This window comes from Schistocerca cancellata, chromosome 9 (assembly GCF_023864275.1).
Source record: "Schistocerca cancellata isolate TAMUIC-IGC-003103 chromosome 9, iqSchCanc2.1, whole genome shotgun sequence".
In the NCBI taxonomy this organism is placed as follows: domain Eukaryota; kingdom Metazoa; phylum Arthropoda; class Insecta; order Orthoptera; family Acrididae; genus Schistocerca; species Schistocerca cancellata.
Window position 1 is genome coordinate 12,221,811 of NC_064634.1, and position 16,342 is coordinate 12,238,152.

The 16,342-nt window shown below is 44.4% G+C and overlaps 1 protein-coding gene across 2 annotated transcripts in view; it reads left to right on the plus strand.

The window, feature by feature from the left end:
- LOC126101571 (protein argonaute-2-like) overlaps positions 1–16,342 on the plus strand; it is a 317,714-nt gene that overhangs the window by 215,278 nt on the left and 86,094 nt on the right. For both annotated transcript variants that reach the window (XM_049912221.1, XM_049912220.1), the window contains exons 14-15: positions 7,085–7,203; positions 7,295–7,479. In XM_049912221.1, the coding sequence (XP_049768178.1) occupies positions 7,085–7,203; positions 7,295–7,479 (304 nt within the window). The remainder of the gene's footprint in view (positions 1–7,084; positions 7,204–7,294; positions 7,480–16,342) is intronic.

The window sequence follows — 16,342 nt, forward strand, 5'->3', positions numbered from 1 at the left end:
GAGGAAACACAACTTGAGGATGGAGCATGGGAGACATTCCAAACTGCTAGCAAGTACGGAAACTCAATACAAATGCAAACCCGTGCTGTTAACATGAACTCTGGTGAAGTGTGGCAGCTAATGTCAAAAGCCACATGGTGTTGTGTGAGGTGAGCTGTCAAGGGCATGGCCTTGGGATGATACCTTGGAACAGTCAAAGATCTCTCTGCAGCACAAGTGATCAGCATGGTTGGTGGAGAAACATGGTGACACATTGGCCAGCAGGCATGTTGCCTGCTGCTGTCAGTTGGGGTGAACAAAGGGAGTTTCCATAGGCTCAACAATAACCTATGAAGATGGATCAGGAAGTTGGCACAATTCCTCAAAATGGAAATGATGATGATGAGCAGTGAATGAATCATGTCCACCATCAACCGATTCGTAACAGAGACCAAACCTTTTCATCAAAGTAATTACAAGCTCAGTTACAAAGATTTCAATTGCCATTATTTTTAATTATTGTAATAAGATGCAGGGAGGCTCTTGACAATGTGGGTCTCGTCTTCTCATGGCCATTGGCGGTCAGTTAAAAGAATGCGTTGACCTGCACTGCAAAGCACTGCATCCACAGAGACGTAAGATGCCCCATTATCACAATCTTGTGAACTCCACATGAAACAGAAAACAAACAAAATTATATTAGGAAGTAAAGGTCTAATTGAGCTGATGTTGAGGCATGTTGTATGGTATGAATGGCTGCCAGACCATGAAGGACTCCTTTGTGAAGTATGAGAGTTGTGTGTGTTAGTGTATCTGTAGATTGTAGATGACTCAAATGGTGTGTGTGTAGTGTAGTGCCATGTTTGTGTTGAAATGATGGCAGAAGGGAGAGGGTGAATGCCTGTGCCTGTGCATAGCCTACTTGTCTCGAACAACGTCTAGGAGGCTGCCAAGCTTAATGTCCCCATCTGACGAACAGATCACTAGAAACAATCTCGCATGCTCTCACTTCATGAGACACTGTCAATAGGTATGGAATTGCAATGTAGCATACCCGGACAGTCACCCATCCAAGTACTGGCCACACCTATTGTTCTTAACTTTGGTGATCTGACAGGAACCGATGTATCCACCTTGACACCGCCTTTCACTTTACCTGACATTGCTCAGACCAGAAAGGACCAGTGTTACTGTCAATATTTGTACACTGCAAATAAACTGGCGTCTACCTGTAACATAAAATAGATACTTCTCTTAATTAAACATATCTTTAAGCTTCACTTAAGCATGTGCTCAAACTGTCTCCCAACAGCTGCAAGAAATATTTGCATTCACCCAAATGTCATATGGAATGATTGGAGCTTCACTGTGCGGCTTCACGGTGTGGTGGCACACTGCAGGACAAACTGATAGTAGGTGTGTGTGTCTCCGACGTTGGAGGTGAGGGCGCAAAACCTGCTCGGGGTGAGACAGGGGGCGAGGTCGGGAAACCAGTGAACGGTGGCGAACAGTCTTCGGCGGAAGAGGTGTGTGGTGAGGTTCATGGGACCATGTTTTTGTTCTCAATCAAGGATGGATTGTCTGCAGAGTCTGACTGCGGCATTGTGAGACCATCAGGGTCGACGAAAGCTGGTTTTAGGCAATACAGAGTAACTGTCTGTGTATGGTCTTTAATCGTGATATCAAAAGTCATGTCCCCCCTGCCACAGGACCTTTTAGGGGACAAGATAAGGAGGTTGAAGAGGCTGCCTAACTGCATCATCAAGTAGCCTGACGTGGGAGCAGTAAGAGAGTTCAATGGGAACATAAGTTCCGGGCGGTGAGTGACTGATGGGCAGGTGCAAATACATTTGTTGAAAATGCGTGCGCATCTGGCTAATGAAATCTGGTGAGGGGGGAAGATCCTCGCTAACCTGGGGAGGAATAAGTTCCCCCGGTAGGACCGGATTCTCGCCAGAAACAAATTTGGATATAGTCCCCTGTAGGTCAGGTTTATAGGTCGAGTGTAGACCAAGTAGCACCCACGGCAGAGCTTCTGACCAGAGACAATCATGGCATCGAAGGGCCGTCTCGAGGGTGCGGTGCCATCTCTCCACCAACCCATTGCTTTGTAGGTGATAGGAGGTAGTGTGTATTTTTTTTAATACTGCAGATATTGCAGAGGATGGTGAAAAGGGAGGATTTGAACTGTCGACCCTGATCGGTGGTGATAGTGGTCGGGCACTTGAACGAGCGATCCACGCGCCAATGAAAGCCTTGGCTACCATCTCGGAAGATAACGTTAGGGAGAGGGACAGCCTCGATCCAGCGAGACAAATGGTCTATATCTATGGCCCTCCGAAGGAGGAAGAGGCGGGATCAGATCAATATGTACGTGACAGAATCGTCCTGCAGCAGAGGTAGGGAGGTGTGGCGGCTGATTTTGTTGCGCTGGCAAGCGAAGCAACGCGCCAAGGTTTGACAGTCCCATTTGATATTATTCCATACAAAACGTTCTGGCATGAGACGTGTAGTAGCTCGAACGCCTGGGTGGGCTAGGTTACGCACGGTGTCGAAAAATTGTCGGCGCAGCCCGGATGGGAGCAAAGGGCGTAGTCTGCCGGTTGAAGAATCACATTGCACCTCGTCAGAAATGTCAGGAAATTTTGCCTTTGTGAAAAAAAGTGCTGTTTGTGGGTCTCATAAGAGAGCGGAGAGCCTGAGAATGTTTGTCAGAAGCTTGGGGGAATCCAGATCGGAAAGATCAACGATGCGGGAAACAGCACTGATCCGCTAGAAGAAATCTGCAGCGACGTTATCTGCACCCTCGATGTAACAGATGTCCGTTGTGAGTTGAGAAACTAGATCAAAGTGATGGTAATGACAAGTGGGTGTGTCCTCAGGTGGGTTGTTGAATGCTTCTGCTAGTGGTTTGTGATCGGAGAGGACGAAAAGCGAACATCCCTTGATATTGGGGCGGAAATGCTTGATTGCCTCGTAAACAGCAAGGAGCTCTCTACCAAATGCAGAGTATTTTCTCTGAACTGTAGATAGTTTCTTCGAGAAGAAATGGAGGGGAGAAACCGTGTCGCCCTTGCGTTGTTGCAACACTGCCCCCACCGCGATGTCACTGGCATCCGTAGTGATGAATAACTCGGGTGGGCGAGTGTCACCGCGTGAGCTAAAGAAGTCTTCAGAGCCTTGAAGGCCTCTAGCATCGGAGCAGGCCAAGAGACGGGTTTGATACCGGAATTTTGTTTGCCTGATAGCGCGTCCATCAGTGGTGCCTGAACAGCGGCGGCGGAAGGCAGATGGTGAGGATAGTAATTGATAGTGCCGAGGAAATGGCGTAGCTGTTTGTAAGTAACATGAGATTTGGGAGGCTTTATTCCGTCAGCGGAGACGGTGTAACCTAGGAAGGAGACTGACACATGGTGCAACTGAAACTCGTCTTTGTTGACCTCGATACCGTTGGAGTTCAAAGTCTGGAGGACCGTAGACAGATGATTTTCATGTTCCTCCGCTGAGCTGCTGAAAATGAGAATGTCGTCCAGAGGAGCAAAGCAAAACTCGGACTGTCGCAAGATAGAGTCAATGAAACATTACCACTTTTGTGCCGCGTTCTTTAAGCCACTCGGCATGAAGTGGTTTTGGAATAAACCGAGCGGTATGATAATAGCTGTCTTAGGAATATCTTCTGGCGCCATGGGAATCTGGTGGTAGGCGTGTTTGCAGTCAATAACACTGAAAATTGTGGTATCTGATAACACATGAGTGAAGTCATTGATGTTTGGCACTGGGGGATTGTCCGTGACGGTACAAGCGTTTAAGCACCTGTAATCGCTACACATTCGAAAAGATCCATCGTATTTGGGGACGAGGTGGATTGGCGAAGACCATTTGCTGTCTGGAGGTTGCAGAACACCTGCCGCCAAAAGTTCATAATCTGCTGCCGGGCCGCACGCAACTTGATAGGGTTTAGGCGTCAGACCTTATGCCTAATAGGAGGGCTGGTAGTGGTAACTATCTTGTGTGTCATTCCATCAGTGACAGAAGAAACTGAGAAATGCACATAAGATCGGTTAACGTCCCGGTGCTGAGTCTTCGGACGAGCAGGGCGCGATGAGGCATAGCCGTTAAGTGCAAGTGGGGAAAGGTAGCACGAAAGTCACACGTCTCTCGTTGTGCGCTTGCGTGGAGGGGGTGGGTGTGCGTGCAGCACTGAGCAATGGGGAATGGGCGGCGACTGTCCACTGTTAACCTTGCACTGGACAACCGAGCGGGTGAGAGCAGTGCAGGAATCACACGTAGGGCCACAATGGCCACTGAGTCATGTGGCCGGTGAGCGAGAGAGGGGGAATGTTTATCAACACGCACAGCAGCTGTCTGAGAGGTGGGTGTGGTCATAATGTGCACGCTGCTGTCATTAGCAGCATTGTTTGAAACACATGGCACTGGATGAGGCGATCGCGATGGGGTTAGAATGTAACACGCAAGTAAAGTTTGTGGACTAACCTGGTGAGAGTTTGAGGTAGGCTTGGGCGACTATCTCGTTTAGGTGGCGGTGCCACGGAAATGCAGTTGCAGAAGCAAGATGCGAGCTGCAACGAGCTCACTGTATGTGGATGTGATATGTTGTTTCAGCTTCTTGTTGCCCAGGTGGAGTTGCATCGCTGAGTCGTGTTCTGACAGTAGGTCAGTAACAGAGGTCACAATGTTGCCCACGAGGGCGGAGCACTCGCGTACGATATCGTATGTTGCGGAGTGTTGCACATAAGTGCAGGTGCACAGTATGTGAGTGTTCGTAGGATGGTGGAGCACTGAACCCTGTATGACGTTCAGAGATAATTCGTAATGAGACAAAAAATCCGTACCGAGGATCGGTTCATTGATGTCGGCAATGCAGAACGCCCACGGAAAATTTAAACAAGGAGATGGGGTCACCGTAACCTTTACTGAGCCTGAGGTAGGTATTGTCGATGCGTTGACAGCTCGTAGAAGTGACTTTGTCTGTGAAGAAGCGGGTGGAGCCATCGAAGGAGGTATTATCGACACGTCAGCACCAGTGTTGACCAGGAAAGCTAGACCTGATGCAATGACAGTCGCATAGAGATGACCACTCAGCCGGGCGGACGAGTGAAGGAAATGTAATATAAGAGGACGCGTGTTAGGTTCCCTGCAGGACTCGGTGTTTGGGTGTTGGCATGGCAACCTGCACTTCTTGGCGTCGTCGCTGAACACTTTATGGTACCAGCAGAAAGGGTGAGCAGGGTGAGGAGGAGGTGGAGACTGCGACAGTGCGGGCGGCTTGTCCTCATTGATTTGTTCCGGTAAATAGACTGGTACGTAAGGTGTGTGGGCGATCCTGGAGTGCTCGGACAGTGGAGAGAGTGAGCCAATGCTGCCAGGGGAAGCAGAAGAGGTGACGGTGGTGTGAGCCCTGCCTCTGCCGGCCGAAGGTCGGTATGCGGGGGCGGCTGTGCCGACGAATGGTGTGGAATGAACCGACAGATGTTGTCGCAGCAGCGAATACAACTGGTCAGTGATGCTTAGGTGGGAGCTGATGGACTCGAACGAGTGTGGTAACAGACGGATCTGTACATTGGTAGGTAGTTTGGCAGACCACGCAGCCCATAGCATGGCGTCAGGCACGGTATGCTCGTTCACGAGCAGTCGAAGGCAGCGCCAGAGTTGTGAGGGGGTGCGTTCCCCCAGGTGCTCGTCGTACAGAATCTTGATTATTAAATCTTGTGGTGAACAGGCAAGTCGTTCCATTATAGCCTTCTTTGCAAACTCGTATTTTGGTGCAGGTGGCGGCGAAAGGAGCAGGTCACAAATCAAATCCGAGTTGTTGTGGAGGTGTGTGACGAGGCTGAGAAACTTTGAGTTGTCATCAGACACATGATGTAACTCGAACAGATGCTCGACAAGTGTGAACCGCATTGCCGGGTTGTCCTCATAAGGGCGATAGCTTCGGCAGGTGACCAGGAGTGGGTGACGACGGCAGCTTCGGTGTCTTCTGGGGTAGTGGCTGAACTGAGGCTAAGTCAGAGGCTGGCTTGGTAGGCCCGGATGGTGCAGTTTGTAGTAATGACAGTGTTGCACATGGCCCGACAGTAACTGATGTAACATGCCGGTGGGTAACTAAACACGTTTTCGAATGCAGATCACTTTGTTCTTGAAACACTCGATTTGAAGAGACACAATTCGAAATATTGTTCAGTTCACACTTCACTGTCGGATGGTCATAATCCGGTGTCGCAAAGCCTGAGTCCATTGTTTGCTCTAAAAGCATAGTTATTGACCATTGAAAATTAGTGAGGTTAGCACACAGTGTTGGTTGAGAATGCGAATCACTGTGCGTAAATGATGAATACGCCGTTGGCGAAGAAACGCCAAAACTCGGTGAGTGGAGTTGTGCTTCCAAATATTTGAACAATTGTTTGGCGTGGTCATTGCGTAGTGCATATAACCTGTAGCATAAACACCGGCGCGGAAGACACGAAACACAAACGAACTGCAGGGTCACCACTATGGGAACGGAATCGGTAATTGGGATATAAAAAACTTAATTACCAAATATGTCGTTGCTCATGTGTATTTACACTTGCCACTGTGTCCGTACAGAGTGAAGTATAACAAAGAACTGACTAAAGTAAAGTTAAGATGGAGGCTCGACAGAGCACTTAGAGTTCACAGATATTAAGTTTTGTGGTCGATATGAACCATCGACGCCACACTTTTAATACTGTGGTAGGTGTGGGCATCATGTCTATCTGGACTATGGTAATGTGTTTTCCTGCAAATTTTATTTATAGGTCTTGTTGCTTTTTAAAAAGTAAAGTACGTTCCTTATTTTCCACTTTGGGCACATGACAATGGGAGTTGCAGTAAAATTACTAAATTTCCCTGTTTCTCCAGAACAACATTCTCAATTTACCCATTATTTGTAATATTGTATCATACTCATCACCACCTGTAGTCTTAATTCCGGTTATGGAGATACAGTTATACCTTTTCTCCATGATTCCATTCCTCTTCATGTATATAAGTGTGCCTGAGCCAGTTCATAACTTTTCTGTTCATAACTAGTGAGAATAATATGTGATGAATTCTCATATTCTAGGAAAGAAAGGTTCAACCAGATGGAGGTAAATGGCAGGCACAGCCTTTTCTAAGGAGCAGGTCACTGGAGAATTGGGTGATTATCAATTATCGTACACGTATCTCCACAGATGATCTATGGTAATTCCTCAGCATTTAGTATAAATCTTTTGTAGTAAAATTTTGAAGTTTTTATTTAGTTTGTGTGTTTATGATATGTCTCTTTCTCAAGGAGATTTGGTGAGCAAATGAAAGATGTGGGTAAAAAATTGGGAATGGCGATCAGCGCACTACAGGATGTTATTCCATTGGATAGAAGGTTTCAACCATACAAACTGAGTGGCCTACTGGAGAGTTTGAAAAACTCAGGAACAGAACTTGCTGTTGTTGTTATTGATGATAGACGTGTGGACTATGGTAAGTCTGAAAATTGGACATTCATTGTATCGTCTCTCTCTCTCTCTCTCTCTCTCTCTCTCTCTGTGTGTGTGTGTGTGTGTGTGTGTGTGTGTGTGTGTGTGTGTGTCATAACAAGAGTGAGAGAGAATAATACTTAAAGAATGACAATAATTTTAATATTTTAAATAGTAATAAAATGATAGTACTCAGATTAAAAATGATTTTTTTTTAAATTTGAATCTTGTCTTTTTCCATGTGAGAGAATACTACTGTTTAGGAATTGACAGTAATTTGTTAATTAGTTTCATGTTCCATGAATCATTCTGCACGACAAATCATAATGATATGGAACAAGTCATTTTCCATTCACATCGCAAATTAAATTTTAAATATGGCTATTTGCTAGACATTTATAAGCGTTTTTTAATATGTACAGTTGTGAGTGAGTAATTCCTATTGTAATAGGACTATTTATAGGGTATTTAATGAATGCTTCAATACCACTAAAAGTTTAGCAGACTGTATTTTATTCGGTCCACAATATCTAATGGACAAAAGTTGTTATGGTTTTTCTTAATTTCTGTCAGCAAGTTAAACTGCATCATTCTCTTATATACCAAATAAACATCATTAACATTATTTCAGAGCATTTAACTGTAATTAACAGAAAGTTGTAATTAGATAGAATACATGGTGTTGTGAATAAACATTCTGTCGTAAATTTCAGCAACATTTAGAATTTCATTCTCATGATTCCATTACTACATTCCTGTTGAAATGTTAGGAGAAATATCTGTGTTGTCATTAAACCAATAATTAATTACCAAAATCCTTAAATTTCAACTTACCTAAAAGATAGACTTTTGGACGATTTATCAGTCATCTGATGTATTTAATGTGACTTGTGCACTTTATGCATCATGTCAATACTGAAAAACCAATTAGATCAGTTGTAAGTAACTTTTTCATTGATTTTCAGTCATTTTGATACTACGAAATTATCATGCAGAACTTTAACCTGAAATTACATTTTGGAATTTTGTACTGTACCTCAATTAGTGTTAGGGATAAAATCAAATGTGAAATCAAGATATAATTAATGAATTTGTGATAGGTATTGTTATTGTAACTTCGTAACCAAACTTCCACACAAAAGTCAAAAGAACAGTATTTAAAAATGTATTCAGAATGGATCATCATTTATTGTCTTTAAAACTGTACTAACAGTTCGTTGTAAATCACTGACTTTTCATTATACACACGTTAAAAAAAGTTTTGCATCACCCCAGTTTCCAGAACTCCTGAAGACAGACGTTGACTGTGGATATTGTATGACTGTTCAGAGACTTCACTAAACCAGCCCAAAGATGTAAACTACCACACATGAGCAGCACCTATTAGACAGAGGAGTTCTGACAGCTGATCAGTTCCAGTCATTCCACCAGGAAGGAGGTACACAGCTCATGTTGTCTGTAGTTCAACCACGGGTGGACAGTCAATACCATGGTTCAATCGCGTCTGCATTGTTACTTTGTGCCAGGAAGGACTCTCAACAAGGGAAGTGTCCAGGCATCTCGGAGTGAACCAAAGCGATGTTGTTCGGACATGGAGGAGATACAGAGAGACAGGAACTGTCGATAACATGCCTCGTTCAGGCCGCCCATGAGCTACTACTGCAGTGGATGGCCACTACCTATGGATTATGGCTCAGAGGAACCCTGACAGCAATGTCACCACGTTGAATAATGCTTTTTGTGCAGCCACAGGACGTCGTGTTACAACTCAAACTGTGCACAGTAGTTTGCTTGATGCGCATCTTCACTCCCGATGTACATGGCAAGGTGCATCTTTGCAATCACAACACCATGCAGTGCGGTACAGATGGGCCCAACAACGTGCGAAATGGACTGCTCAGGGTTGGCATCATGTTATCTTCACCTATGAGTGTCGCATATGCCTTCAACCAGACAATCGTTGGAGATGTGTTTGGAGGCAACCCGGTCAGGCTGAAAACCTTAGACACACTGTCCAGCGAGTGCAGCAAGATGGAGGCTCCCTGCTGTTTTGGGGTGGCATTATGTGGGGCTGACATACGCTGCTGGTGGTCATGGAAGGCATTGTAACGGCTGTACCATACACAAATGCCATCCTCCAACTGATAGTGCAACCATATCGGCAGCATATTGGTGAGGCATTCGTCTTCGTGGATGACAATTAGCAACCCCGTATTGCACATCTTGTGAATGACTTCCTTCAAGATAATGACATCGCTCAACTAGAGTGGCCAACATGTTCTCCAGACATGAATCGTAAAGGCTGTTTATGGATGAAGTGACCCACCAACCACTCTGAGAGATCTACGCCGAATTGCCGTTGAGGAGTGGGACAATCTGGACCGACAGTGCCTTGATGAACTTGTGGATAGTACGCCATGACGAATACAGGTATGCATCAATGCAAGAGGACATGCTACTGGGTAGTAGAGGTACCAGTGTGTACAGCAATCTGGACCACCACCTCTGAAGGTCTCACTGTATGGTGGTACAACATGCAATGTGTGGTTTTCATGAGCAATAAAAAGGGCAGAAATTATGTTTATGTTGATCTCTATTCCAATTTTCTGTACAGGTTCCAGAACTCTGGGAACCGAGGTGATGCAAAACTTTTTTTGATGTGTGTAAATCAGGAAATGCAATTGTTTTTGACAATAGGCCAAAGAACATAAATTGTTAAGACGGGGTATATTGAGTGGTGCAAAGCACTTGGAGTCAGTCACAGTTTAGCCAATGTAAATGATGCAGTCGTGTTGGTAGAAAACTGTTTATGTCATGTTTGTAGAAAACGCTTTGTGTATGCACATCTTTGTAAATGCTTTTGGAAAAAACATATGCTGTTAAAAGGATTCATCATTGTGTTGGAAAATGTTATTTTAACATCCAAATTTTCATCACATCTGAAATTCAGGCAAATCTCACTCCCATACTACGATGAATCCATCACAATGAGAAGTATTTTAGCCAGAACTGCAGTTGGAGTAACATTAAAGTACCTACCACCTTTTACACATTACAAGAATAGAAATTCTTCTAGAGAATAGAAGGTGTTGACGAGGAGAAACTGAGAAACTTTTTCGATTTGAAATGATAATTAAATGGACACTGACACCCTAGCTGCAAACAGGCATTGTTATACATCATTGGGGACATGTTGAAAATGTGGTCCTGACCGGTATTCTAACCTGGGATCTCCTGCTTACAGTGCAGACGCTCTATCCATCTGAACCACAGTTTTGACAGGCAGTTTTTCATTTGAACCCTCCCCATTGCTGCCTAAGTGTCAAAGCTGAAATAGAAACATCGGTTGTTCATACTTCATAATGATAAATAGTCATATTCATGGTAAAAAAGAAACAACTGGATAAACCTTCTTAGATTTTTTTAAAACAGGGATATGCCTGAATGCTTTTTAAAAGTAAAACACTTGCTGTCAGACAAATCTGTCTGTAGATACTACTCGAAATTATAATTAGATGGAATGTAGCGAGGCACAACTAAAAGACACTTACACATAAACTTACGTCCACAGCTTTCAGTGGAAAAAGAGAGACACACACCTTTCATTCACACAAGCAAGCAAATACAACTCACATACACATGACTGCCAACTCCTGCAGTGTGGACCGGAATGCAGGTATCACACGGGTTAAAGCAGGAGTCTCAAGGGGCAGGGAAGCTGGGAGCAGAAGGGATAGCAGTGTAAGGGTGGGGTAAAAGAGGAACGCTCTCTCGTGGAGTGTGTGGTAGAAAGGCAACAGGAGGTTGTGGACGAGGAGGTGGGAAAAATGGAGCAAAAAAGGAGAGGATTGGGAAAAGATGGGCAGGTGCATTGGGAGACGTTGGCAAACAACGGGGTTGAGAGATGAGAATGGGGAGGAGGTGATAGGACATAGGGGGTGGAAACGGTTTAGTGGAGGGTGTGGCGATAATATTTTTCTGTAGGTTGAAGTCGGGTAATTACAGGAGCAGAGAATGTGTTGTAAAGATGACTCCCATCCGTACAGTTCAGAAAAACTTGTGGTGGAGGGGAGGCTCCATATGACCGAGATAGTGAAGCAACCATTGAAATCAAGCATGTTATGTTCGGTTACATGTTGGGCCATGTTGTTCTTGGCCGTATTTTGTTGGTGGACCATTCATCCTAGAGGACAGGTGGTTGCTAGTCATTCTAATATAAAAAGCTGTGCAATGATTCCACCAGGGCTGGTAAATGACGTGGCTGCATTCACAGGTGGCCCGTCACAGGAGTGGAGTAGGAAATGCTGGTCAGGTGTATTGGGCAGGTCTTGCACCTTGGTCTACCATAGGCATATGCTCCTGGTGGCAAGGGGTTGAGATTGCGAGTGGGATAGGGATGGACTAGGATGTTGTGGAATTTAAGTGTGTGATGGAACACCTCTTTAGGAGGGGTGGGAAGTATCTCGGGTAGGATGTTCCTCATTTCAGGGCATGATGATAAGTAATCAAACCCCTGGCAAATGGTGTGGTTCAGCTGTTCCAGTTGGGTGACGAAGGGGGCTGGTGGTAGCATTAGAGGTGTTGGGAAATGGCACAGGCGATCTGTTTGCAGACTAGGTCTGGGGGATAGCGCTTGTCTGTGAGGGCCTTCGTGAGACTCTAAGCACACTGGGCAAGGGAGTTCTTGTCACTGCAGAAGTGCCGTCTCCAAGTGGCCTGGCTGAATCGGAGGGATTTTTTGGTGTCGAGGGATGACAATTTTCAAAATGCAGGTACCTACCACATTGTGGCCATGGCCTTAATTTGTGTAAGACTTATTATTTTGTTTTGCCAGAAAAATGATAAGTGAAATTAATACACTCATGCTCATAAATTAAGGATAATTGCAGAATGTGGTTCCACACAACATGGCACTACACAAAACTGGCGCTAATAACATAGGCACATAGGGAACATACACAACACACATCCATAAGTCCACGGTATTGGTGATCAGTTGAGAAAACCGTCCTGAAACACATGTGCTACAAAACTCCACTGTTTCCTGCACATGTATCCTGACATCAGTATGGGATATTATCACCATGCACACATACACAGGCCGCACAATGGGTTGGCATACTCTGGAGCAGGTGGTTGAGCAGCTTCTGGGGTATAGCTTCCCATTCTTGCACCAGTGCCTGTCTGAAGTCCTGAAGTGTCTTAGGGGTTTGAAGACGTGCAGCAATACGTTGACCGAGAGCATCCCAGACGTGCTTGATATGATTTAGGTCTGGAGAACAGGCAAGCCACGCCATTCGCCTGATACCGTCTGTTTCAATGTACTACTTCACGATGGCAGCTCGGTAGGGCCATGCGTTATAATCCATTAGGAGGAAGGTGGGACCCACTGCACCCCTGAAAAGGTGGACATACTAGTGCAAAATGATGTCCCGATACACCTGACCTGTAACAGTTCTTCTGTCGAAGACAGGTCCCTTTCAAGGACATTAAAGGTTTGGTATCTGGTTCCCGGTTCATGCCATATGAAAACCCGGTGGGAATCACTGTTCAGACTATACCTGGATTCATCCGTGAACATAACCTGGGACCACTGTTCCAATGACCGTGTACTGTGTTCTTGCCACCAGGCTTTACAGGCTCTCCTGTGACCAGGAGTCAGTGGAATGCACCTTGCAGGTCTCCGAGTGAATAAACCATGTCTGTTCAGTCATCTGTAGGCTTTGTGTCTGGAGACAACTGTTCCAGTGGCTGTGGTAAGGTCCCGAGCAAGGCTATCTGCAGTAAACCGCAGCTGTCTGCAGGCACTGATGGTGAGATATTGATCTTCTTGTGGTGTTGTACACTGTGGACATCCCGTACTGTAGTGCCTGGACATGTTTCCCGTCTGCTGGAATCGTTGGCATAATCTTGAAATCACACTTGGTGGCACACTGAGGGCCCCTGCTATGACCTGCTGTGTTTGATCAGCCTCCAGTCACCCTAGTATACTACCCCTCATAACGTCATCAATATGTGTTCTTTGAGCCATTTTCAACACACAGTCACCATTAGCACATCTGAAAACGTCTGCACACTTACTCACTGTACCGTACTCTGACATGCACCAACACACATCTGTGTATATGGACTGCTGCCAGCATCACCGTGTGATGACTGCAAGTCAAATGCACCGCATGGTCATATCCCGAAGTGATTTAAACCTGCAAACTGCCCACCAGAGTGTTGTTTCACCATGTACCAGCATGATCCTTAATTTATGAGCATGAGTGTAGTAGTGTAATGAACAGTTGTGAAGTTTCACTTAAACTTGGAAAAACTACTGCTGAAACCCATCTTTTACTAAAAGACAATTTATCACATATGTGAGTTTTTGTGTTTCAAGTGTTTCGAAGTTGGCCAAGAACACAATGAAGATGACTGAAGCCCAGGATATCCTTCAACGTCAAAAACGGATGAAAATATCGAAAAAGTAGGTAATCTGATTTGATCTGACTGTCAGCTGAGTACTGCATTGGTTGCTGAAACTGTAGGAATTGACAAATAACTTAAATTAATCAGTTCGACACAAGAAAAGTGCATGCATAACTGGTGCCAAAAATTGTCACGATAGAACAAAAAGAAGCATGTGAAAATGTTTGTACTTGCACTTTGAATACCACTGAAAAAGATCCTAATTTATTGAAAAGAGTGGGAACATTTGATGGATCTTGGTTTTTCACTTATGATCCAGAAACTAAGCACCGATTCATGCACTAAAATGGCTTAACTTCACCAATAGTGAAAAAAGCCCTAATGAGCAAATCCCTGGGTTCCTGAAGATCAGATTATTAATCAACATTACTACTACGAGCTTCTTGCTCAAATGCATGAGAAAATAAGGAAGAAACATCCCCAATTGTGGAAGAACAAGCTTTAGTTTCTGCATAAAAAAAAGCACTGGATTGTACTACATTGTCTGTTAAGAGGTTTGTAGCAAAGTACAGCATCCCAGTGTTAGACAACCCATCTTATTCACCTGATCTAGCACCATGTCACATTCATCTGTTGCCTAAGGTCAAATCTGTATTAAAAGGAACAAGATTTCAGCCCGTTGTGGCAGTGAAAGAAAAAGTGGCATTCATCATCAAGGAACTCACAGAGAAAGACTTGCAGCACTATTTTTGTTAGTGGAAAATTCGCATGGAGCATTGTAGGGATGGGGGAGGGCAGTATATTGAGGATGGCAGTAATTAATTACATATATACATTGTTTAGTATGTTTTATAGCAATAGTCCCATTTTTTTTTATAGCCATGTCCTGTAGTCTTAAAAAGAAGTTAAAACATGAATGATAAACAGTAGAGACAAGAAGTTAGGCTGAATAACTAACACAGAGGTTGTAACATGCCCGGGGGTACAAATTGTGGGTGTTCCTTAAACTGGCTCTCGCTTCGGCCGTGTGCCCTGCCCACACCACATACCTGACACTCGCATGGTGGTCGTATTGTTCTGCTCCACACTGCTGCTGGCTTGCCTGAATTTATGTATCTAAATATGCAAGCGGGTTAAGGGGAGCCACTCAACATTCAACACAACACTGTCCTACATCTGGTATGAACCACTATATTCTGAGACGATAAGAAAATCACAGGTTGCACTGCTCACTTTCTCATAAGTGTTGATGCCATTTCACATTCTTGCTGATTATCTGTCCACAATTATCATGTGGATGAGCGTGCGCCTAACCGACACGATGCAGGTGATTGTTCATGTTGCAGAATCCGAATATTCGAAGAAAAATTTGTAACACTCATCATGTACACACAGGTATGTGGTACCAGACCTTGTTGACACTTGTAATAATATAACGCTGTTCATAAAGTTAAATTACAGTTCACAGTTCTCACTTGTACGAGCATGCGTGTAACCGCCGCGGCGCGGCTGATTGTTGATGATGCAGAACCACGGTGACCGAAGGCATGTTCTAACGCTCAATACAAGACACTGGCACTTGAATGCTTTCTTTTGTGGTAAACTATATAGCTGACTGACATTAGGTCATTCTCGGAGGTGGAGCACGAAGCGGATGATTGATGTTGTACGATACAACACGCAACGGGCAGATACTCGAGCACATTATCGGCGGCACTGCTCATATTTAATTACTTCTTTATGCACTTTGCTCTGAATCCACTTCCATATCTCATTACTTCACTGTAACAGCACTTGTAGCAATACTTGAACTTCCATAATAATGCCTTTCACATGTAGAGCTACCCACAGCACAACATTACAGCTCTGTGCCCATGTTCAGCTCTGCAAAATGCAGCCGCTCGCAAAGATACTCTGCAACCAAGCCAGCAATATGGCGATAAGCTTACATTCCCACAAGAAAATGTTTTCGAATTGTCGAAGAGAATATCGAAAATTTAGAGAATTGTCTCCCACAAGTGGTTAATGAGATGGTGCAGAGGGAGGGGTTATACTGCCTCATCCCCCTGGTATAGACCCATTGCCACATTGTGGACGAGACATGAGTTACTCACAATCATAGTAACATAAAGAACAGTAAGTAAACTGTTGTCAAAATAGAGGAAAATGTACATAATAAAAGAACCCTACCTACAATGCAACCTGTATCACAAAACACAGTTACAATACAGTGGATAAACAAAGGGTTAATACAAAAGACGCAAGAATATTAAGTCTCTGAAATAGAAAGGTTCACAAATACAAATACAAGAGGTTATATATGATATACAGGTCCCTGAAAGGAAGAGAAAAAAAAAACCACATTTGTTCGCTGCTACTCCAGATCACTGATGACACTATTAGGCACAAAAACTAGAGAACCTCCATCAGCACTAGGTCGTCAAATCGAGAAA